This window comes from Halichoerus grypus, chromosome 7 (genome assembly GCF_964656455.1).
Source record: "Halichoerus grypus chromosome 7, mHalGry1.hap1.1, whole genome shotgun sequence".
NCBI classification, from domain to species: Eukaryota; Metazoa; Chordata; class Mammalia; order Carnivora; family Phocidae; genus Halichoerus; species Halichoerus grypus.
Window position 1 is genome coordinate 50,861,879 of NC_135718.1, and position 25,320 is coordinate 50,887,198.

The window sequence follows — 25,320 nt, forward strand, 5'->3', positions numbered from 1 at the left end:
GTACATGAAAAGATGTTCAGCATCATTAGCTGCTAGGGAAATGCAAATTAAGACCATGGTGAGGTATCACTACACACCTGTTGAACTGCTAAAATAAACTGGGCCAATATGGAATGCTATCAAGGACGCAGAGAAACTGGACCTCTTACACACTGCTGGGGGAAAGTAAAATTGTACAGCCATGCTGGATGATAGTTTGGCAATTTCTTTAAAAACTGAGCATACACTTACCATACAGCCTAGCAACTGTACTCCTACTCCTGGGCATTTATCCCAGAGAAATGAAAACTAAGGTTCACACAAAACCTGTATACAAATGTCCCTAGCTTCATTACTTGTCATAGCTGAAATGTGTATAAAAACAAAATATCTCACAATATGTAAACAGTTAAACTGTGGAACTGTGGCACATCCATACCATGGAATACTACTCAGCAATAAAAATTAATAAACCATGGATACACACAATCGATGGGACTCAAGGGCATTGTGCTAAGTGAAAAAAGTCAATCTCAAATTGTCACATACAGTATGATTCCCTTTATAATATCCTCAAATGATAAAATTATATAGGTAGAAAACAGATTAGAGGTTGCCAGAAGTTAGGAAGAGTATGTATCAGGGGTGTGGAGGTTAACCCAAGGGAGATCTTTATAGTGATGGAATAATTCTATATGTTTTTAAAAAAATTTTTAGGCTTTTTAAGTTTTAAAATTTATTTATTTAAGTAATCTCTACACCTGACGTGGGACTCGAACTCACAACCTGGAGATCAAGAGGTACATGCTCTTCCAACGAGCCAGCCAGGCGCCCCTCTATATCTTGATTGGTACAATGGTTAAACAAATCTACTCATGATAAAATGACACACAACTATACACACATTTTGAATGGTCTTGATACTGTACGATAACTATGTAAGATATAACTAGTGAGGTAACTTGAGTGAAGGGTAAGTGGGATCTCTCTGTACTATCTACACAACTTCCTGTGAATCTAATTATTTCAAAATTAAAGTTGAAAAAACTTTTAAAGGAGCAAAATGTCCTAAAAAATAGTACATGTAGCCTATGCATATATCTTTAAATAAGTAAAATGTCCAACTATTAATAGTTACTCCTCCAGTGAACTCTTTCACTCTCTACCTTAAATATTTCTAAAATTCCTGAATTTTATACAATGAGCATGTAATACTTGATATCCAAAGGGAAAAGACTCAAGAAAATGACAACAAGGGGTGCTTGGGTGGCTCAGGCAGGTGGGCGTCTGCCTTAGGCTTGGGTCATGATCCCGGAGTTCCAGGATTGAGCCCCGCATTGGGCTCCCTGTTCAGCTGGGAGTCTGCTTCTCCCTCTCCCTCTGCTCCTCTCCCTGCTAGTGCACTCTCTCTCTTTCTCTCTCGCTCACTCTCTCAAATAGGTAAATAAAATCTTAAAAAAAAAAAAGAAAATGAAAACAATATTACTTCTCAACTGTTTGAAGCACATCACACAAATAGATATGAATAGAAAATTTAAAAAATCAATTAAATTCAACTATTAACCCATGTATACATATACACACTAAATAAAAGGTAAGAAATACTGAGGCAACTAACAAGACCAAGAATTCCAAAAGAACATCTGATTATATATCCAGCTCCATTACCCATTAACAGTATGACTTTAGAAAATGACTTAACTTTTATACTTTGAGACCAAGAGATTACAAACAGAAACTAATTAGAAACATTAAACATATAATGTTTTGTAAATCAGGATGACAGAATTCTTAAAATGGTAGAATTAGGAATGATCTGAAAGATCTAGTATAATTCTTCAGAAACAATAAAGGCTTGAAAGTTAAATAAATTTCAGACAGCTATTCTGCAACAGAATTTGATATAAAACCCAGAAAGCATAGTAGTTAAGAATGCTGGCTCTGGAAGAGAATGAAGAGAATATTAGTTCTTGCTCCACAGCCTTGTTAAGATTACCTGGAATAATACATGTAATGCACTTATAATAATGCTTGGCAAATACAAACTGCTCAGTAAATGTAAGCTAGTATTGTCATCCTCATCAACTCCTCTTTCTGCTAGTGTTGCCCTAGGCCTGAAATTAAATCATTAGGATAGTCATCTATAATTAATAGTCAAACCCACTCTTAACTTTTGAAATCTTTGGGTTAATATGAAATAATTTTGAGTATTTGAAAACAATTGTAAAGTCTTATAAAGGTTTTGCTCAAGGTGGAATTACCTTTTAGGGAATCAACAGTGTAATAAAATAACATAAACAAAAAACCAAAATAACAACAGTGATTCCAGTTAATCAGAGTAGAATTCAACTCAACAGGAGTTCCTCATATAAAGACTTATTTAATACCAAGTTTAACTTAATAAAAATATTTCAACAAGAGCACAACAACCTCTAAAAAAATGTTATCGGTTGATGCAACTGATTATTGTTGGTATCTAAAAGTACTTCTAGGGGTGCCTGGCTGGTTCTGTCAGTGGAGCATGTGACTCTTGATCTCGGGGCTGTAGGTTTGAGCCCCACATTGGGTGTAGAGATTACTTAAAAATAAAATCTGAGGAGGGGCGCCTGGGTGGCTCAGTTGGTTGAGCGACTGCCTTTGGCTCAGGTCATGATCCTGGAGTCCCTGGATTGAGTCCCGCATCGGGCTCCCTGCTCTGCAGGGAGTCTGCTTCTCCCTCTGACCCTCCCCCCTCTCATGTGCTCTCTCTCATTCTCTCTCTCTCAAATAAATAAATAAAATCTTTAAAAAAAAAAAAAAAATCTGAGGGACGCTTGGGTGGCTCAGCCGGTTAAGCATCTGCCTTTGACTTAGGTCATGATCCCGGGGTCCTGGGATCGAGCCCATATCAGGCTTCTTGCTCAGCGGGGAACCTGGTTCTCCCTCTGCCTGCAGCTCCCCCTGCTTGTGCTCTAACAAATAAATAAAATCTTAAAAAAAAATAAGTATTCTATACTTTAACAATTTGGGAAGAAATTGGGAAAATTTCCTCAAGTGACAGGTACTAATAACTGGAAAGACACAAACTATCCTGCTGGTTTTAATTATGCAAACACATAATTTGGTTATGTGTTTCTAATTTATCATTATGCAATCTTTAGAATACAAAGGATGTATCAACAGGAGCACGCAGGTGGCTCAGTTGGTTAAGTGTTCAACTCTTAATTTCGGCTCTGGTCGCGATCTCAGGGCTGTGGGATTGAGTCCCTCCTGCGCTCTGTGCTCAGTTAAGGAGTCTGCTTGAGATTCTCTCCCTCTCCCTCTGCCCCTCCCTCTGTGTGCTCTAAAATAAATAAATAAATAAATCTAAAAAACAAACAAAACAGGGGCGCCTGGGTGGCTCAGTCGTTAAGCGTCTGCCTTCGGCTCAGGTCATGATCCCAGGGTCCTGGGATCGAGCCCCACATCGGGCTCCCTGCTTAGCAGGGAGCCTGCTTCTCCCTCTCCCACTCCCCCCGCTTGTGTTCCCTCTCTCGCTGTGTCTCTCTCTGTCAAATAAATAAATAAAATCTTTAAAAAAAACAAAAAAACAAAAAAACCCACAAAGGATATATCAGTAAAATGAAAACTTTACTTTCTGTGTGTCTTATAGAAACAATGCCTAGGTTCATATAGTGACAGTGGTTTTAAATATGCTGGATTTTCCTTGTGGTTTCACTTATCATGTGTACTCTAAAATACTAGAGTACAGGGGCGCCTGGGTGGCTCAGTCGGCTAAGCGACTGCCTTCGGCTCAGGTCATGATCCCAGGGTCCTGGGATCGAGCCCCGCATCGGGCTCCCTGCTCGGTGGGAAGCCTGCTCCTCCCTTTCCCACTCTCCCTGCTTGTGTTCCCTCTCTCGCTTTCTCTCTCTCTGTCAAATAAATAAATAAAATCTTTAAAAATAAAATAAAATAAAATACTAGAGTACAGCCTGAAGCAATTATCTTCTTTAAAAAACATACACCGTCTTAAAAATCATACATTAAAATGCCCCTAAAGGAATTTAGAACAACTGATGAAACTTGATTTATAAATATAAAATGTCTTATTTTTGAAAGTTATTACTGATTTGGTATACAGTAAAATTTTTATTTATTTTTTATTTTTTTAAAGATTTTATTTATTTGGGGGGGTGGGAGAGAGCACAAGCCTGGGGAGGGGCAGAGGGACAAGCAGACTCCTTGCTATGAGCATGGAGCCCAAAGTGGGGCCCAATCCATGATGAGAGCTGAAGTCAGATGCTTAACCAACTGAGTGACCCAGGCACCCCTACAGTAAAATTTTATTTTTAAGTGTCCAACTCTTTTTATTTATTTATTTGAGAGAGAGAGTGAACGAGAGGGAGAACACGAGCAGGGGGAGTGGGAGAAGCAGACTCCCCTGCTGAGGAGGGAGCCCAATGCGGGGCTCGATCTCAGTACCCTGGGATCATGACCCAAGCTGAAGGCAGTCATCCAACCAACTGAGCCACCCAGGTGCCCCCCCTTCAGTAAAAATTTTAAAAATTATAATTTTCAAGTGATGTATAAAACCTAAAAAATAATATCCACATCTCAAGAGAAAAAAAGGGGGAAGAGATTTTTAAAAAATATATTCCCCTTCAGGCAATTATACATTATAATTGAACTCACACTAAAATAAGCTTAAGTCTAATTTTACCTAATAAAGCTTAATTATAATGCACACAACAGAGACAAATCATACCAGTCTGCAGATCCATAAACCAGAGCATAAAATTAATTTCTATGAAAGTAAAAAGCCTAAACTACAATGTTTACTTTGGGCATTTAACTCTGCAGTTTGTAGTATTTAGGACTATGAAGCTTTTTTTTCTAATCTCATCTTTATTTTCTTTAATTCTAAATTAAAATTTTTTCATTGAGCAAACATAAAACTATTATTGTCTCTTTATATTTATCTAAAAATAGTTTACTTTTTCTTAATAAGCACAGAGCATTGTTTCCAAAACATCTATGAAATCTTCTATAATTACAAGACAGTTACAAAGACCCTGAACCAATTTCTACCATCAATTTTTGAAACTCTAGCAGTGATTCTCTACTGTTTTGTTATGTTCCACTTTTAAGCAGTAGAGTTTGGGGCAGCACATTTGAAGAAAGGCTGTACTTCAGTTCTCAGATATTTTTTGCTGCCTGGACCATGCACTCTTACTATGCTATTAAAAAAAAAAAAAAGTTGTCATGTATACCAAAGAACACAAACTTTTTCTGGCTCCAACTTGCCTTTAGACTAAGACTCCCACTAGCAGGTTGCACCTAATTCTATTATCACATCCAAAACCGTCTCAGCTCAACGAGTAAGAATCTAATAGATAACACTGCCCAGTTTAAATCCTCAGTTACAGTAAAAGTCTTTACACAATGATGAAAATTTAGTAGTAAATTTGATGAAGGGTTCTTGATCTGGCTGTATGCCAGTACAAAGAAATACACCAGCAAAGAAGCATATAAAATTCTAGTTCTTATTCTAATCACTAAAATGATATTTAGAAAGGCTAGTGGTTTGACATATTGATTAGTAAAATCTTTATTTTTAAATATGCTACACCTCCAAATCAAATCAACATAATGGAAAAGGAGAAACTGGCTCAAGATTTCAAAATCTATTACAATATTGCGAAAATATACCAGACTTGGGCCCCAAATTTAAAGTATGGTTCTGGCAATCTTTGACTTTTATGACAATATTATATTGATGAAACTGACATCGATTTAATTTAGTCTCAAACTACCACTAATTTGCAGGCATTTCCAATAACTCAGTGATACAGTTTCACTTATAAGAAGACCCGAAATTAGTAGAATTCATGGTTCTCATCTCCTACTAGAATGTCTTAGCTGTCAAGAATTTTAAGAGAACAAAGGGTCAAGAGAATAGATACGTTAGTACCTCTCTTGACCACTGCCACAATTCAAATGCTTAATTAAACCTACTATAAAAATTTGAGACAAATATAAATATAGGTCACTGCCTTCACAACACCCCTTTGAGGTACATAGGATAAAAAACTGTTCTGTGAAACACTGTGATTAAACTATTGTTAACAATTAAACTATTGTAAACAAGTTTTCCCAGTTTCTACTGTCCTAAGCAAGAGCAAAGATAAACTCATGTTACATTCTGTACTGAAGTGATTTTATTACTGGGAGGACTCAGTGTGTAGTGAAGTAACAGAACATTTCAATACGGAGGCATGAAGTCTAGAGTCAGCTAGAAGGGGTCAGGCTTAAGATCCAGTGATGATGGTGCTGTATATATGGGGGGAGGAATATTGATACCACAAGTCTGTCACAAATCCATATCCCATACTCATATAACAAATTACGAACCAGTGACAGAAGCATCACGTAAACACTGAATTGATCTCCAAGCGAGTCTGGTTCATGCTCTCCAATTTTTGTTAACTTCTGGACTTCTCAAAGCTAAGAGGACAGTAAGACCTAAAGTAAGAATCACTGTCATGATTAATGGCCATGTTAGATTCACACTACTATTAACTTCATATCCATCAGGCCTGGAGGTAAGAATTTTCAAAGAGGGGCGCCTGGGTGGCTCAGTCGTTAAGCGTCTGCCTTCGGCTCAGGTCATGATCCCAGGGTCCTGGGATCGAGCCCCGCATCAGGCTCCCTGCTCAGCGGGAAGCCTGCTTCTCCCTCTCCCACTCCCCCTGCTTGTGTTCCCTCTCTAGCTGTCTCTCTGTCAAATAAATAAATAAAATCTTTAAAAAAAAAAAAAAATAAAAAATAAAAAATAAAAAAAAATAAAAGTGGAAGTGGATACATTTAAAAAAAAAAAAAAAGAATTTTCAAAGAATATCTAATTAATATGGTCATTCTTATAAGACAAAATAACAGTAATATTCATTAGAACATCTGTGATACAACAACTTCTCAAAAACAATGTTCAAACTTCAATTCTCAAAAAAGCCACGAAAATGTCTCTAAATCAGCTATGGCAAAGTTTTGAAAAAGCAGTGAAGATTTAGTGGTTAACAAAATAAGAATGTTTACAAGTAGTTGTGCAATGTGAATTAGAGTCTTTACAGAATGGAGAGTACTACTGAAATCAAAACTGATTTATCTAAATATATCTGCACATTCTGCCATTGTGGTCATGATGGCTTCTTCTTGTCTTAGGGAAACTGCTCAAGCACAAAACTGATTTTCTTTACAACTAAGTGTGAGAACTGTCAAAGGGAAACAAAAATAACTATTAGGCATGCTAATATATTAATTGTACAACTCCATTTAATGGTTTACTTAATTTCATAGTAATATTAAGATGTAACCTTAATAGAGAGTTCTATTTCAGTTCAATTCCATAAATTTTTAAATGCTGAGACTTTTATTTAGAGCTAAGTATGAAGACATGGTCTTTAGAGAATCTCAGTCTGGTGTCGGTTAAGCAGAAACATAAACAACAGTAATACTATGTAACTTCCAACTAAAGATCATTTGTATTAAATTAGAGAAAAGGGAGTTAATCTTTTGACAACAGTTAAAGAGAATTTATCTCTCCTTTGAAGAAATAATTACTAGTCCACTGAAGATATGACACAGTCTATACACATAAACTAATATTTAAAAGATTTTGCAATCAGTACATTTTCACTGCATGAAGATTAAACAGTAGATACCCGTTTAGAGAAGAAACACTTGATTAAAAGTTTGTTTTGAAATGGCCAACGAATTTGCAAAATGTACAACCAAATAAAAAGTTGTAAAAGTAATCTTATGAAACATAGCTAAAGACTTCCTGAAGCCATGTTATAATTTAACAATTACAAAAGGAAACTAACTTATTTCTACTAAAGTGAATGTAAGTATTGCAATCATTTTTTTGGCACAATTATTGTTTTGGTACTATGTCTTCTATAAAAGGTATCTATGGTACCCACCTACCCCAGTTCTGTTTACTGCCTACTACAAGCACCCTCTATTCTTATTTTTCTAGATCACTCTATTAAAAATATTATTCAGGGGCGCCTGGGTGGCTCAGTCGTTAAGCGTCTGCCTTCAGCTCAGGCCATGATCCCAGGGTCCTGGGATCGAGTCCCGCATCGGGCTCCCTGCTCAGCGGGAAGCCTGCTTCTCCCTCTCGCACTCCCCTTGCTTGTGTTCCCTCTCTCGCTGTGTCTCTCTCTGTCAAATAAATAAATAAAATCTTAAAAAAAAAAAAATTATTCATACAATATATGCAAAATTGCATTAATATTGGTCCTGCAAACTTGTCAAAAGTACCCCTTCAATTTTCAAGAGACCCCAATCCTGGAGTTATGAGTGAGAGAAAGAGCTGGTATACCTGGACTGTGGTGATTTCACATATACAGCTGACCTTTGAACAACAGGGTTTGAATTTTACGGGTTCACGTATATGCAGATTTTTTAAAAATAAATACAGTACAGTCCTGTAAATTTATTTTCTCTCCCATATGATTTTCTTAACATTTTCTTTGCTCTAGGTTACTTTATTATAAGAATATAATACATAATACACATAACTTATAAAATGCGTTAACTGTTTATGTTATCAGTAAGGCTCCTGGTCAACAGGCTATTAGCTAAGTTTTTGGAGAGTCAAAAGGTATAGGGGATTATGACTGCATGCTTCTAAACCCCTGTTATTCAAGGTTCAACTGTAGTTTTATAAACTCTTTTAACCAGACACCTGCACTGACCATATTTTTACCCTGTAGTAAATGTATGTGTCAACTCAAGTTGTCAAAGTGTAACCAGTCAATACGGAGTATCTGTAAAACCTAAGTGTCCAAATTCTTGTTCTGCTTTTTTAAATTTAAAGGTAACGTATTAAATCTTTTTTCTTAAAGATCTAAACTTGTCTGGTATCTAAAATAAACTTTAATTTAAGAAAAAAAAATACAAAGAAAAAACCCACACTATTACTGTTAGAAGAAACCCAAATGATATCTTTATTGTCAGAATCACTCCTTTCACTATCTTTTCCAAACATCACTTCCTTTTTACTACTTTCCCCAAGCCGTTGCGGCAAATCAGTGTTCAACACCGTCCCAGATTCTTAAAAGGATCCACTGTCCACAAACGAGAAAGCCCCACAATCCAAGCATATTACCCTAGTGATCTTCGGCGCTTTCAAAGACACCTGTGAAAATGCCAAAGCCTTGAATTAGATCCCCAAGGGCTCCTTTTCTTTCTTGACCCCATTTCTCTTTTTCTGGCCCTCCAGGTCAGATGACTTCCTAACAGACAGCCCCTCCCTCTTCCAATCAAACCTAAATCCTTCTCCTAATTAGCAAACCTCCCCCCGCCCCCCACCTTCGGTCAGCTACCTCGTCCGTCACAACCCGGTCCCGTCTCTCTCGCCAGGCCATAGTACCGACCGTGGTCCTGGCTGCTCCGATCCCTCGCCCCCACCTCCAAATCCCAGAGCATCCCTTCCTCCGGCCCCTCATTCCCGCGGAACCCCTTGCATGTGCTTCCCTCACTACTCGGCTTCCAATACCCTCCAAACCCTTGCCTCTTCAAAGCCTCCTCTCCCTCAGGTCTCCCACTACCCTCGCCCCTCAGCCTCCAGCCATCGTCACCCCCCTCAGGCCCTCGGCTCAACAGCCTCCATTTCCCAGATTCCATTCTAGAGCAGACTCTCCCGGCTCCCTCAACCGTCTCCTGCGGCCCCTCCGGATCCCAGTCCTAGGCAGCCCGGCTCCGCCCCTGACTCCCAACTCATCCCCGGCTGCGGGCGCTCCCCAAACTCCCCTCTCGTCAGGCACTGATGCCGCTCACCTCCGCGGTCCGAGTCGGGCTTCCCCGACCCACCTCCGAGTCGGCGTCCGAACCGCCGTCGCAATCACCGGCCCTTCGGGCCTGGCCAGCGCGAAGCGCCTCGAGCGGCGGAGGCGGAGGCCGGGGAGGCGAGCCGGAGTGGAGGCGGGGGCGGTGGCGGCTGCGCGCAGGCATCGCTTCGGCTAGTCTCTGCGGCTCCCGCAGCCACTGGAATCCGAACCGGAACTGCTTCGGGAGGAGGGGCCCCATGGGCGTGAGGCGGAGCCATACCGGCGGGGGCGGGGCCCAAACCGGAAGGGTCGCGGGATTCAAGATGGGCGGGGGAAGGAAAACCGCAGCGAGGAAACCCGAGAGCGCATGCGTCAGCCCCAGAGCCAAAGTGGGAGAAAAAGAGGGGCTGGTGAAGATGGCCGGGGGCCTGAGATTAGTAGATGAGGTATGGGAGCAAGAAGAGGTTACCAAATTCCTTTGGAGGGAGCCAGCTCCTCCGCAAGAGCCAGCATCCAATGATCATTATTACCATTTATTGCCCCTTTACTCTCTGACAGTCCTTATTCCAAATGCTATATAAATATCTCACTTAATCTTTGTGCCAACTTTGCAGGGTATTACAACACAGAAAGGCCAGGTAACCTGCTTGAGGTACCGCAGTTAATATGTCCTAAAGCCAGTATTCCTACTTAAATCTGTCTAACTTCAGAATCTGCTCCTCTCTATTATCGGAAAGTCCCCAACCCAGGCCTAGAATTGGCATAAGCCAAATCCCAAACCACCTGCAACCTGGGCTCCAAATCCTCCTTGACTGTCTTCCTCGTCAAGTGCAGGGCAGACTTCAATGGCTCTGATGGGGTGGAGACAGGTTCTAGAGTGGACATGAGTGCATACTTTTCCCACCGGATCCCCTGGTGTAGCCCTTACCCTCAAGCTGGACTCAAGACCAGGGGCAGCTGGGAGCCTTCCCACTGCAGCTCATACTCCTTCCATCCCATCAGGGCCTTCATGAAGTCACCTGAGAGTGGGCAAGTCATCTTACCTCTTCTGCAGGTAACTGGCTCTGACAGAAGGACAGATATAGACCTTTCTCAGTTTCTGTTGTGGGGGCAAAAGCCCTTGTAAGCAGGGGAATCTCCACCCCAAAAATCTTTCTGATGACAGTCCCTTTGGCTCTTCAGAAGGTCTAGGGCAACATTCACTTCCCTTCTCCCCACTTTGATATACATGGCCCATTTCAGCCTTCTCTTTTGAGAAATCAGCTATTTTAATTATAGAACCATTGTTCAAACCTTCCCCCACAAACCCCGTGAGCATCCTTTAGATGAAATCCTCCATGCCTCCTCTCCATATTTCTCTGACTCTACAATGCAGGAAACTTCCCCCCTGAGCTGCATAATCCGCAGGCTCACTCAGCAGCCATATGGTTCCCACCCAGTTTGTGGCCCACCCAGACCTGCAGAGCTTTTTTTTTTTAATCATTCATTGTTGAAACCAACCACCCCCCGCTCCACCCTGGATCTCCACTTTAACTCAGTCCTCAGAACTAAATAGCCTTATTCAGGGCCCTAAGCCTATTAGTTCAACAAATGTTTCTTAGGCATCTACTATGTGTTAAACACAGAATATCCTTTGTTTCATTTAATCCTCATAATTCTTTCAGGTAGGTGTAATTATCCTTACTTTACAGTTGAAGAAACTGAGGTAGAAATGTAAAGTGACTTGCAGAGATATGACTGATTCCATGTTGTCACGGAGTTTGGGGTTAGGGGGGTGACTTGGGGAAAAAATGTCCTGTTCTTTCTGGAGGCCTCTGTGACTTGCTGAGTCACTTGCCTCTGTCCCACCTGTTCCTGCCAATCTCCGGGAAGGAGAAATGACACTGGAGAGACAGAGAGGAGTGACTGCAGAGACAGAGCGGTGGGTGGGCTGGCCCATGGCTGAAGCCTCGGTCCCAGAGCTGAGGGGAGATGCCGAAGCCAAGCCTTGCCCCAGTGTTCTGGAACTGGAGGAGCTCCTGAGGGCAGGGAAGATTTCTTGCAGCCACGTGGATGAAGTTTGGCCCAACCTTTACATAGGAGATGCGTGAGTGGTAGCTGGTCGAAGGGGTGTGGGGAAGGGGACAAGGAGAGACAGTTCTTGAGCTCTTTACCAGAGGTGGGAGCCGGGTGGAACAAGGAGGAATAGTTCTGCTCTGCACATCCCAGGCCAGGGACTTGCTCCAGGACCCCAGTGTGCTGGGGACAGAGCAGTGATCAGGTGTGACCACCAGGGGGAGCAGGGCTTTTGCCTGCCTGGATGATTGGAACTCCCAGAAGATCCTGAAGTCATTCTGATATATCCAGGACAATTGGCGAGTCTCGGGGACAGAGGCCTGGGGAATGGTGCTTTCAGGTATGACATGGGATGGACAGAGAGCTCCCCTTCCTGGTCCCAGCCTCCCTCCTCTGGACACAGAATGGGTGAGAGAGGTGAATCAGGGAAGGTGTCACCCATTACACATTAGCAAATTAGAAACAGGTATGAGGTAGTGGCCAGGAGAGGCCAGATGTGGGTGGGAAGGCATGGGGCAGGAAAGGAGGGGCAGCTGGATTCCAGGACTGAAGCAATTCTTTCCTTCCTGTCTTGGCCAAGGCAGGAGCAGATGGCCTCAGGAAGCGAAGAGGCTCTAAAGATAACTCCCTATACCACCAACTCTTCTACCAGAAACCTCTGAGGGTGGGGCTCAAGCTTACTGGGTTCCTTGTGGCTCCCTTTGGACCTTTATGGCTCTGTCCCTCTGAAGCAGGGGGCCAGGCAAAACCTCCTTCCTGGACCCCATGGCTCAGCCAGCACCCAGCTCTATTCTTCCCCTTCCTAGGGCCACGGCAAATAACCGCTTTGAGCTATGGAAGCTGGGCATCACCCACGTGCTGAACGCAGCCCACGGGGGACTCTACTGTCAGGGTGGCCCTGATTTCTACGGCAGCAGTGTGAGCTACCTGGGGGTACCAGCCCACGACCTCCCCAGTTTCGACATCAGTGCCTACTTCTCCTCCGCAGCCGACTTCATCCACCGTGCCCTCAGCACACCTGGGGGTAGGACTTGGGTCTGAACCCATATCCCATCCTGCTCACTCATGGGGGGTGATGTCCAGTTTCCCCTCAAATATCAGTGCCCTCCCATCTTTAGTTTTTAAAAAGACTTCAGGTTTGTAAAAATCCTCTGCTCAGTGCTCCAGCAATTTATCCAACCTTGTTGCTTCAACAGACAGGGAAACTGAGGCCTAGAATCCAAAGTCATGTCATGAGTTAGGAGCAGTCCCGGGACTGGAAGCCAAGTCTCCCAAACAGCAAAAGTTCTTTCTCTCCATCATTCAGCCTTGAGAAATTGCCATTTAGTACCTAGATGTCTGGTTTCCACCCCAAAGTATTTTCAAATGGAAAAATAAGACAAAACAACAACAACAAAAAACCCTTCTACTCCCCAGGGTAGAACAGAGGAGCCTGGGGAAGCTGGAGCCCCTGCTCTGTGTGCATCCTGGGTGAGAGTCATGCCCCTTGCTCCCTGCCCCTGGGTTAGCCAGTGTCTCTCTCTGGACTTCAGTTTCTTGTCTACCTGACAGGAAAGACAAGACTATGGCTCACGGCACTTTTTAATATCCAGAGCGCTTTGACATTCATTTGTTCGTCATCTATTCATTTACCCGCTGTTTATTATCTTTTCTGTGCCAGGCGCTGAGCTAGATACTGAATCCACACTTAGACAAGGCAGAGTCCCTGCTCTTATGGCTCTTGTTGTCATGTGTTTCATGGAAAGACAATCATAATCATGAGTACTATTCAAATGAATGGGTAAATGTGAAGAGCTCTAGGAGAACAGGAACAGGGCAACGGTGCTTGATCCAGGGGACCAGGAGAGTGAGGGGCCCACCCTCTACAACAGTATTCACTGGGCCACAGGCAAAAAGGATGAGCTGCTCTGTGATTCAAGTGATACCATGAGTGATCAGGAAAGACTATACAAGGAAACCATGTCTTAGCTGAAACCGGACAGATGAGTAATAGACATTAGACGAAGAGCAGAAGAAGTTTTACAGGTGGTTGGAATAGCATGTGCTAAGGCTGGAGGCCAGAGCCCCGAACAGCTTCAAGGAACTGAAAGTGAGTTCCTCAGGGTGAAGGTCAGGGTTAGGCAGGCTGAGATGAAGCTGTAGGGTCCGCAGGGGCCAGCTCACGGAAGGTCTTGTAAGCCACGTTAAGGAGTTTGGACCCTATCCCAAGGGTAGGCTAACTAGGTGTTGGTGTACCCATCTGACAGATCAGGAAACAGAACCATAAAGGCTGAACAGTTTGCCCGGGGTTACCGAGTACACCCATGGCAGAGCAGGGAAAGGCACGTGGGTCCCTACCCCTGCCCTGGGCGGGCCAGCAGGTGGGAAAGGGTCTTTCACCAGGATGTTTTCCTCAGCCAAGGTCCTGGTGCACTGTGTGGTAGGAGTGAGCCGCTCCGCCACGCTGGTCCTGGCCTATCTCATGCTGCACCATCAGCTGTCCCTGCGCCAGGCCGTGATTACCGTGAGGCAACACCGGTGGGTCTTCCCCAACCGAGGCTTCCTCCACCAGCTCTGTCAGCTCGACCAGCGGCTGCGGGGCGCAGGCCGGAACTGAGGGGCCAGGTGAGGGCTGGGCAGGGCACGAGGGGTGAGGGGCAAGGCTGGGTGCCGTGAGAAGTCAGGTAAGGGCTGCACAGGGAATGAGGCAGGGAAGACCAATGAGGGCTGGCAGGGGACATGGAATGGGACCAGCTCAGAGGTGGGGTGTCAGGGTTGTGTGTGGCCAGAAGTGAGGGTTGAAAGGGGCCTGGCCCACTCCTCAAGCTGCTGGGCTCCCTCACCAGCCCAGGGCCTCAATAGGGCCTGGCAGAGGCAAACTTTCAGAAGGACCCGCCCTCCCCAGCCCATCCATATTCTTCAGACCACAGAGAGGATGGAAAGGCCAGGGAGGAAAGAGGTGGAAAGCATAAAATGGAAGAGGTGAGGCCTTCTTACCAGGTCCTGAGGCCCTGTCCCCCTTCCTTGGCTAAAAGCCTGTGTGGGCTCACCTGAACCCCACCACGGTAGCAGCACAGCTAGCCCTGACACCGGGGGGCTGTCTGGGCCTTCCCACAGCTCTGCGTCCCTTCCCCTCGGGTCCGGACCCCAGCTACAGCTGCAGCTGTCACTCCAGCCTTAGTTATTTTCAGGTCAGCCCTGCGTCTCCTTCTCACAATGGGGAAGGAGAACAGGGGCTCCTGCCACCAGCCATGGCCCCCTCACATGAGCCGTGCTTGATACCCAGTTCTCCTGTCACCATGCCATTCCATTCCCTGCCTTGGACCCAGCACCCTGCTCCCTATCTGCACCCCCCGCCCCCCCGGACAGTCTGATCTCAGAGATCCACAGAAGGAGCCTCCCTGACTTTGCTCCCTCTCTGGTTCCGGGGAATCCCTGTGGGACATAGAGGTCTTCTGGAAGTCTATCCAGCTCCTTTCTGCTTCCATTTACCCCCTGCCCTGCTGCTCTGTGTGCAGGGCATTTGGAGCATTAGCAGACGTTCCTTAAGTTGCATACGAGGAACAGATCCTCAATACCTCCTCCCCTAGGTCTCCCCATTGCTGCTGGAGGTCCCAGTGTGCTGCTTCAATTTCCTTGGCATCTGGAACTGCCACCTTTGAAAAGTTTTCCTCCAGCTCAGCTGGGAGGAGGCAGGGGTATCCCTTCCTGTGGTGGATGGCTGTGCAGGCTCCATCGTTGTGAGAAGCGCAGTGACCACGGCCCTTCCTCTCCCACCACTCCCCGGCCGGATCTGTTCCTGTCTGTCTCCAACAGCCCACCTTCCTCACATTCACATCCCCCCGGAGGGCCATCGGCTAGGGAGTTAAGCCCCAGGGCTGCTTTCCACTGGCCCTAGCCCACCTCTAACTCCTACCCATGCTGCTCCTTCCCTCATCTCTCCTCAGCCCTGACTTGGGCTGTGTGCCCCAGCACCCCCTGGCTCAGAGGGTCTGCCGGCTAGGGGTGGGTGACTGGCCTAGGCTCTCTTACGAGTTGGAAAAGTGGCAGCTTTCTCCTGCCAAGAGCTTCCCGGGGTGTGGATTGAATTTCCCCTTGCCCAGCCCTCCACCAAAAGCTGTTTTTGTCTCTGAATGCATAACCAGAGCCACCAAGGGGGGCACTTTAGTACCCTGCCCCCTTCCTGATGCTGGCAGGAGGGTGAGCATCTTGGGGGTGAGGATTAGGGCAGGACAGAGAGCTAGATTTAGAGTTTGGGGGTGAGTATAATGGAAGAAAATCACGGTTATAGCTGGTTTGGGGATCAGGCCCAGGGCTGAGCTGGGTGGGAAACTGTTGTGGGGAGCTCTGCGGGTATGGGGAGCCAAGAGGGAGACAGGAATGGCATGTTCCCATCCTGCTCTCTCCTCTAAACACGTTTTAGGAAACTGGTAGAACAGCAAATCTCTGATTATGCCCAATTGCCCCACTTCCTTGGCCTGGAGCCCTTGAATACCCTGACCTCTGGCCTCAGCATCTTTCCCATCAGGCAGCTGGCTTTGGGGAAATCAGTCGGGCCACAGCATTGCACAGGTCCTGGAGGTGCCATCCACCAATGCAACTGGAGCCCCCAGGAGTTACGAAGTGTGCAACCTATGTGGCCGTACACAGGGACTCTGAAAGATGATGGGGAGAGGTCATTTCTCTCCATGAGCCCTGGGCCCCAAACCTGCCTTCTCTCTCTGAGCACCCATACCCACCTGACCTTGCACAGAGGGCTCAAGGCAGAGGCAGGTTTAGGCGGCAGTTCCTGCCCCTACCCTGACAAGTCCCAGCCAGTCTGGGCCTTGGGTTGCCAGCCTATAACATGGAGCTCATCTCTCCCCCAGAGCTGGTCCTTCCTCCCTGCCACGGGGCTGTGCCACTTTGTGTCCCTGGCACTGGCCCTGTTGGTGCTGCTGGAGGCTCTGGCCCAGGTGGATACCAAGAAGATGGTAAGAAGCCAGTGTGTGGTCCGCCCTAGAGCCTGCTACCCCATCTCCTTCCTCCTGCTGCCTGCACTCCGGGTCGGCTACTGTCTTCAGTCCCCACAGGTGGGAACGGGCTGCCTTCTCAGCCAATCCCTGAGGCTCCTCAGCCAGGACTCCAAGTTCCCTGGGGTGCGAGGATGGGAGGAGAGCAGGAGGGGATTCTAAGTGTTGGTGATAGCCCTTGGCCGCAGCTGCGTCCATCAGCTCTCCCCAGGGCTCAGGGAAGCCCAGCAGGGGCTGAGCCCTAGCTCCTGGAGTTCAGACTTCAGAGACCCCGTGTAGCTGTGGCTGCGGGAATGCAGAGGTCTCTGTGTCGGTCATCTGGGAGTGTGAGTGGGGAAGAGTATACTGAAGTATATGAGTATATGGGGAGGGTCTCCGGGAAGAGGTTCTTGACAGGAAGCAGGAAGGGTTCTTAACAGGCCCAAATCCAAGGTCCTTAACTGACTCCAGTGGCCTTGGGAGGGACCTAAAAGACCATCTGGTTGGCCTCAAGGGACAGTGAGGTCTGGGTTAGGAAGGCCTTCTGGGGGAGGGAGGAGCCTGGCAGAGGGCACAGTGGCTTCTAGACACACAGCTTCTGACTGCAGACCAGGGCCGTTCTAAAGGCCTGCTCTGAACCTCACCTACACCTTTGTAAGTGTATCCCCACTTTCCTCAGCCTGAGTCTTCTAGAGCTGAATCCTGGGCTAGTCCTATAATTCTCAGCTCCCAGCCAAGCACCCGGGGACCTGGGTTCTGTTGTTGGCCTTGCTGACAGTTTGCGTGTGGTTTGGGCTAGTCTCTTTTCTGCCCTCCTCCATGGAAGATTCTTCCAGCTCTAACCTGCCCGTGCTTCGCACCACCCTTGAAGGTCAAGGGAGCTTTGAAAATGGCTTCTCAGATCTTCCTTCTCTCTGCCCCACAATCAACATTCGCATACACCCAGACCACAAGCAGACCCCTGCGGGCTGCCTCCACCCCCGGCAAGGCCAGGTGCCTGGCTGGGCTTGGCACTGACCATGCCAGGGACCAGTGGGTGAGTTGGGAGTGTCAGGGGGAGGCCAGAAGAGGGGAGCAGCACATCATGCTTTATAATTAAACTCAAATCAAAAAATAGAAACAGCATCAAGTGTGCGGAGACAGGGAGCTGGAAGCAGACAGCACAAAGTGCCCGTCAGAGAAGACCACAGCCTGGGCCAGATATCCCCACAGGTGGGTGAGGGCCCCTATTTCAGGGGGGTCACGGAGCATGCTGGGTCATGAGGGCCAGGGCACCTGGGCCTGTGTGTGTTGTGGAGGGACTGGGTTAGATTGGAGGACAGACTGGGTTAGAGACAGAGCACAGACAAAGCAGAGTCAGAAAGACATGGTCTTGAATCCTGGATCCCATGTTAATTGGCTGTGTGACCTTGAACATATTGCTTAATCTCTCTGAGCCTCAGTTTCCTCATCTGTAAAATGGGGATGATAATATTATCTGCTTCATAAGGGTACTGTGAGGATCCAATGAGAAAATGTAAGCATTTAGCTCTGTCTGATACATAGTACATCCTTAGTAAGTGGCGAATATAATTACAATTATTGCTGGACAGAGAAAGAAACCTCAAGAAACACAAAGAGATGGAGACTAAGCCTCACTGCCCTGTGGGGAGGTTACCCTCCAGCCAGGATATGGCTGAGGCTTGAAAGGATAAGAGTAATAATAGTAATGATAATATTAAGATGCACCCTTTGCATCTATCATAAGACAGGCCCTAGGGAAGGGGCCTTATATTTAGTACCTCATGAAATTCTCACAGCAGCCCCATGAAGGAACTGGCTCAGCGAAGACCACACAAATACCAGACCTGAGAGCTCTGCCCAGATCTGTCCTCCTCCCGGGCCTGCAAGCTGAGTGCTGAGCCCCACTGGCAGCTCACCATCGGCTGCCCACCTGCTACCTGCCCCAAGGCGTCCTTCACCAGACTCCTCCTGCGTCCTGCCCTGAGATCCCCTGGCCTCCACTGTCCTGTGGCCACAGTCCCATCTGCTTGGGGGGGGGTGGAGGAGGGGGAAGCAGAGAGACTGGGTAGGAGGGAAGGACCAGCGGGAACATCTGGAGCTGAGGAGGTGGATGGCCACAGCTGCCCCCTTGCCCTGAGGAGGCCTGTGCCTGAGGCCACGGCAATGCCGGGCGGTGTGGCAAGCACGGTGGAAGAGCATGAGCTCCTATGAGAGGCTGCGGAGAGCCACATGGAGAGGAGGAGGGACGCACACAAAGACAGAAAACAAGCGCCTCAGCTTGTAAACAGCACAAGAGCAGAGAAGCAACTGCTTACGGAGGCAGCCGTTGGGCTTAGGGAGAAGACACAGGAAGGAGGCAGAATGCAGGCTGGAGGGAATGAGGAGAGCCAGGCCTGGCCCGTCCCTACGAAATGTTGGGCCCATGCTTCGCCCACCAACTTCCCTTCCTTGGGTGTGTCTGGAGCTTGAAGGATGAGCCCTTGGGCAGAGGGCTGGACCCCAGGGGGATAAAGCAGACAGGTGTGGGGGTACATCCATGAGCATCAGGTGTGAGGCTCTAGGTGGGACCAGACAAGGAGTAGCCCCTAAGGCCAAGGAAAAGGCCCCATTCTCCAGACTTGGATCTAAGGCCCCTCAGAGGTTGAAACATGAACTGTGGCCTAGCAGCCCCCAATTCCTGACCCCTATGCTGTTTCCTTCTCTTCCTGGGAGCCCCCTGGGACCAGCTCTGTCTCAGCCAGAGCCGGGCTGCCTGCTCCCCAGCACAGCTGGGCTGCAACTCACCCACTGGCCACAGGGTGGCGGCCATACCCCACGCCAAGCTCAGAGGCCGGGGTGGGCCTGCCCGCCTTCCCGGAGCTCCATTTCAAGCCCACCTGCAGCTCACTCAGCCCCAGCTTTTGGGTTCACACCAGTGTGGCTCTTGGGTAAGCCTGGGGCCTGGGGCCTGGGGCCTGGGGCCTTCCCCACCCCCAACACATTATGCTGCTCCCTACCCTGTGGTTACCACAAACCCAGCCGCTGCTCTCGTTCTCATGTCAGACCCCCCAGGGAATCCTAAATTCAGGCAAGGGCAGGATATCGCACACGAGACAGACAGGCCATGGCCCAGACAGGAGCAAAGACTTGCTGGAGGCCACAGAATGAGCTATGGCCACGCTGTCCTCCCTCCCTCTGAAGTTCTCTTTCCACCACTTCAGGTAGCCTCCCATGTCCATGGGGAGTTCCCAGGCCAAGAGCCTTTCGTCCCAAAGAGATGTCAAGCAGAGCGGGGCCTGGGGGTTTGGAAGGACTGCACTTCAGTCCACAGCGGCCTAGGTCTGCTCTTAGACCCCACCCCCACCGGCTCCAAGGGAAGGACCTGGAATTCTAGCCACTTCACAGCATTTGTGTTCCGGGCGGAACCCGCCCTGGCCAGGTTCCGCTTGGCTGCTGAGTCCCATCCCTGTACCCACTCCCCCATTCCTGGCCCCAGGCCATGCCCTAGGTAGGTGGCAGGCCACTCAGCCTGCCCTGAGAGGTCACAGTGGGGGATGAAGGGGAAAGCTGGGTCTTCACTTCCACCCTGCCCACCGGCTGCCCACTGGGTGAGCTTGGCCAAGCCAGTGGCCTCCTGGGTGCCCATTTCTCTTCCTGGTCCTGTCACTGGCTACCCAAGAGAAAGGATGTTCTTCCCAGTTTGTACCCTCCCTAGTTACTGGTTGAGGCGGCCAGGGACGATTAGCCAAGATAGGCACTCCTTCCCAGCACCGCACCAGCCGAAGGTTCTGGTGCCACTGACCTCCCAGCTCTGCAGGGGCCCGGATACCCCCAGACAGCCGACTCCTGACACAAGCCACCCCACCTGGGTGAGGCCTGACCTGCAGCCCTGGCCTGAGTCGTGGGGGTAAGGAGGCAAATCCCAGGTCTGGAGGGAGATGTGTGACAGCGGCACCAGGCTCCCCTGTGGAGACAGATGGCTTAGTGACCACTCTCTGGAGTCTCCAAAGGTGGCAACTGGAAGGCCTGGAGACAGAACTGAAGGGGCTTAACTGGATTGAAACCCCAGCCTTGCTCCCTATCAGCCACACAGCTTTGGGCGTCGCTTAAAACATTCTGTCTGACCTTCAGCTTCCTCCTCTGTAAAATAGGGACCTACCCCAAGTGAGGCCTCAGGCCCTTAAGAGGCATCAGCTTACTCTGTATGGAGATGCTCTCAAATGCCATTTCATGGCCCAGGACCCCTCATTCTTGAGATGGGCTCTGCCCTTCAAGCACCCGAAACTGTGAGGGACCAGGGACCTGGGGACCAGCCCTGGAAGTAGCAGAGGAGGGGGCTTGAGATGAACTGCCAGGTTGTGGGGCCTTCCTAGGTGCACTCTGTGGTCCCCATCCCTACAAAGTCCCAAGTACCAGTGACTGAAGGAAGGTGGGGTGTCTGTACTGACTAGTTGCTACAGACAGGGAACTCCAAGGGCCCCTTGGCCAAAGCTTCTAACATCTGGGACCTCTGGAAAGGGCAGGAGAGACCTTCCCAGCTCCACAGCAGTGACAAGGAATTGATTCCCTCGTTCCCTGGGAAAAGGATCTAGGCCTCAGCCCCAGCTGAGCTGGTTAATAACCTCATCCAAAATAGTTGAGGCCCTTCCTGCTGCATCCTGGTGGCCCCTGGGCACTGCACCATGCCTGCCCCGCACCTCCATCAGCTGGACCCACTCACTGGTGGGGATCCTGCCCCCAACCGCCATAGTGTCCATTCTGTTTCAGGATGGACTCGCTGCAGAAGCAGGATCTCCGGAGGCCCAAGATCCACGGGGCAGTCCGGGGGTCCCCCTACCAGCCGCCCACACTGGCCTACCTCCAACGCTTGCTGTGGGTCCGTCGGGCCGCCATGCTGAGCCATGTCAATGAGGTCTGGCCTAACCTCTTCCTAGGAGATGCGTAAGTACAAGGGGACAGAAGGCGAGCCTCTCCCAGAGTCCTGCAGGGGCAGAGGTGACACCCTCTTGGCCTCCCACCCTCTCTCCACACGATCCTATCCTCTTATGTTACTAATTTTAACCGCGGAAACAGAACACACATAAGAAAAATGCACACAGCACATTATGAACGGTTTCCCCATCCACGTCAAGAAACAGGACGTTCCTTACGCCCCAGAAGTAACTGACCCTTCTCAACATAACCCCTTCCCCTGTAGATAATTCCTAAGTGTTGGAATAATTATCTCCTTGCTTTTCTTTATAGTTTTAACATCTATATACCTAACAATATAGTTAGTTTTGCTTGTCTTTTAAAGTTATATGAATGGAATCATATTGTGTGCATTTTGTGCCTGGCATTATTTGCTCAATATTGTCAGATTCACCCATGTTCTAAGCAGCTGCCACTCACTCACTTTTCATTGCTGTATACTATTCATTTGTGTGAATATACTGCAGTTTATCCGTTTGATTGTATATGGACATCTGAGTTGTTTTGACTTTTTGGCTATTGTGAACAGTGATCCTAGAAACAGTCTGGTACATGGGTCCTGGGAACACATACACACACAAGCTTCTCTTGGGTGTACAGTTATAAAGAAAGTAGAATGGTGAGTCATGGGCGCCTGGGTGGCTCAGTTGGTTAAGCGACTGCCTTCGGCTCAGGTCATGATCCTGGAGTCCCGGGATCGAGTCCCACATCAGGCTCCCTGCTTGGTAGGGAGTCTGCTTCTCCCTCTGACCCTCTCATGCTCTATCTCATTCTCTCTCTCAAATAAATAAATAAAATCTTTAAAAAAAAAAAAAAAAAAAAAAAAGAATGGTGAGTCATTTTCCCAAAAGTTTTCCTAAAGTTTGAAACATATGGATCAATATATGTGGATTTTAGAAATTTTCCATAATATTTAGAAAATATGATTCAACGTCTTGCTAATAATACGGCAAATATGCTATCCCCCCACCAGATAACCAGCAATAAAATCCTCGTTGACTTTTTAAAAAATGCATATACACATACGTACATAAAGGCCTTTTCACGTTTTTTTACAAAAATGATACCCCGTTCTAGTCCCATTTTGCAACCTACTTTATGTAGAAAGCTTTTTAAATGGAACCACATAACATCTTTTGAAAACATTTTTAAGCAAGGTTCTATATTGTATCCTGCATTTTTCACAGGTTCTCAATATAGCACAGACACCTTTCCTCCTTTACCTGCAGCTACAACATTTTGGGGGTTGCACAGTATTTCATTTAGCTATACCATACTCAGTCTCCTGTTATAGGATATTTAGTGATTTTTTCCAATTTTTCACTATCTTGAATGTCATTAGATCCACTTTATATACATCTGTGGGCACACATTGGATTTTTTTAAGTTCCTAGAAGGGAACTTGCTGAAGCAAAACATGTATATATTTTGTATATTTTTAAGGGTTTTGATGCATGTGGCCAGACTGCCCTTGGCCAGAGTGAAAGGGAATCTTGAACTCCAACTAGAGGAGCCCCTTCACTCAGGCCTATTCACTCTTTCCAGTCTCACACTTGGAGGGGGACGGCAGAGGAGGGAAGGGGATAAGTTCCAGCCCAGCCAGAGGGGCCCCAACAAGACCTGCTCCACCTCTCAACTCCCCCATGCCTTCCCTCCAGGTATGCAGCCCGGGACAAGAGCAAGCTGACCCAGCTGGGCATCACCCATGTTGTGAACGTTGCTGCGGGCAAGTTTCAAGTGGACACAGGTGCCAGGTTTTACCGTGGAATGCCCTTGGAGTACTATGGCATTGAGGCTGATGACAACCCCTTCTTTGACCTCAGTGTCTACTTTCTACCTGTTGCTCGATACATCCGAACTGCCCTCAGTGTTCCCCAAGGTGAGCTGCTGGGGAAGGCACTAGGGTCGTGGGTGGGGGTTGGGGGGGTGAGATCTGGGGCACTTTTTGCAGTAGCACAGGTGGGTTGGGTGTCTGGAGTCACAGACCTCTTCAGCAACCTTCCCACCCCATGGAGCAATGAGCTACTACCATTTAGTGAGTGTCCCCTTCGGGGCACCAACAATCAGACATAGTTAAGGTCTGATGTGGTTGTCAGTGTAACCATATCCCCCAGGAAGTGTGTTGGACAGAAGGTACAGGACCTAGCAAAGGCTGAGAAGGCCCTTCTAAGATGAGGCCTTGGCATAGGGCTGCAGGGATGGGGAAGGGGCAGAACTGGGGGGAAAGGGAGGTAGGTGGACACCCCCTGTCATCTGCCACAAATCCAGGGGACTCCAGAAATCCTATACCCCCTCTCACCCTGCCAGAGTTGCAAAGGATGCCAGAGGAAGCACCTTGGACCTGGAAAAGGGAATCCCAGCTGTTAAGCTTAGCTGGGCCACTAACTTGCTGTGTGACCTTGAGCCAGTCCCTTTCCCTCTCTGGGCCTCAGCTGCCCCATCTGAGTGTGAGAACATTGTCAGTACGCCAGGGTGCTGTGACAGGTGGGCTGAAGGATGGCCAGAAGGATCTCCAATTCCCAGTGGGGTGGTCAGTGCGAGGGCAGGTAGCTGACCCCAGGTTGGTTCTTCCCACAGGCCGTGTGCTGGTACACTGTGCTATGGGGGTGAGCCGCTCTGCTACGGTTGTCCTGGCCTTCCTCATGATCTGCGAGAATATGACCCTGGTGGAGGCCATCCAGACGGTGCAGGCCCACCGTGATATCTGCCCCAACTCGGGCTTCCTCCGGCAGCTCCAGGTTCTGGACAACCGACTGGGGCGGGAGACGGGGCGGCTCTGACTTGGTGAGCAGCCGGGAACCCTGACCCTCTGGCCAGCATGGCCCAGCCCAGCCAGCCTGGCCCTGGGGACAGCAGCCTCTGCTGTTTCCAATGACCTTGAGGCATCAATAGCAAGTGGGGGCTTAGCTGAGGCAGAAGCAGGGAGAATTGAGTGGTGATCTTTAGCAGGTGGATTTCCCTGACCCAATCCAGAGATTCTTTATACAAGAGAGTTCAGTCTGTCTCTATAATAAAAGGTTCATCATAATAAAGACAGGAGATCTTCTGGTGGTTTGTGGGGTGGTGTCTTACTCCCAGGTTGGTCACGAGGGTCCAGAAGGCTTGCCAGCTCTGAGTCAGCATGATGGCAGCCTACAGAAAGAATCTGAGTCCATGTCAAGTCTCCATGAAGACAGAGGGCAGGTGAGGATTAATCAGTGGTATCTGCCTCGGGTGCAGAAGGGAGGAGTGAGGGTACGGGTCCTGAACCTAGCTGGCCCTTTCCTCATCTTGTCCTCCCTCATACCTTCACCCAAGAGCTAGGTTGTCGGAATCAAGACCAATGTTCAATGCGTCAGCATCCCTTCCATGCCCACCCTAGCAAAAAGCGATCGTCAAAAACTTGCTGTGCAAGTAGCATCTCTTGAATCTTTTCATCTACGCTGTACTTTCAAAAGGACTGACTCAAACGAGAGGCATCTGGAAAACACAAGCATTAACCAAGAGGATAGGGTCTGGGGAGGAGACAGCCCAGAAATCCCAGGCGAAGGATGGTTATATGATGGAGCAAAAGATTTCGTTCTGAGTTT

At 47.9% G+C, this 25,320-nt stretch overlaps 3 protein-coding genes across 5 annotated transcripts in view; 2 read left to right on the forward strand and 1 right to left on the reverse strand.

Annotated features, from left to right (window-relative positions):
• The window catches only part of SAMD8 (sterile alpha motif domain containing 8), a 42,081-nt gene extending 32,095 nt beyond the window's left edge, over positions 1–9,986 (reverse strand). Inside the window, exons 1-2 of one of the 3 annotated variants that reach the window (XM_036095286.2) lie at positions 9,784–9,893; positions 6,352–6,444 (exon numbers count right to left, since the gene is read on the reverse strand). In XM_036095286.2, the coding sequence (XP_035951179.1) occupies positions 6,352–6,366 (15 nt within the window). In that variant the 5' untranslated portion in view covers positions 6,367–6,444; positions 9,784–9,893. Of the gene's footprint in view, positions 1–6,351; positions 6,445–9,783 lie in introns of all 3 variants that reach the window. The other 2 variants (XM_036095285.2, XM_036095287.2) reach the window with 2 other exon arrangements.
• A 1,724-nt stretch (positions 9,987–11,710) lies between these two features.
• DUSP13A (dual specificity phosphatase 13A) lies at positions 11,711–14,424 on the forward strand. Its single transcript, XM_036095295.2, has 3 exons — positions 11,711–11,859; positions 12,635–12,852; positions 14,225–14,424. The coding sequence occupies exons 1-3, from the start codon at positions 11,711–11,713 to the stop codon at positions 14,422–14,424; spliced, it is 567 nt and encodes a 188-aa protein (XP_035951188.2).
• A 2,289-nt stretch (positions 14,425–16,713) lies between these two features.
• Positions 16,714–24,592, forward strand: DUSP13B (dual specificity phosphatase 13B). The gene is made up of 5 exons (XM_078076856.1): positions 16,714–16,879; positions 17,916–18,010; positions 21,548–21,721; positions 23,410–23,630; positions 24,329–24,592. Exons 1-5 carry the CDS (start codon positions 16,778–16,780, stop codon positions 24,529–24,531), a joined length of 795 nt encoding a protein of 264 aa, XP_077932982.1. The 5' UTR covers positions 16,714–16,777; the 3' UTR covers positions 24,532–24,592.
• Positions 24,593–25,320: the final 728 nt, after the last annotated feature.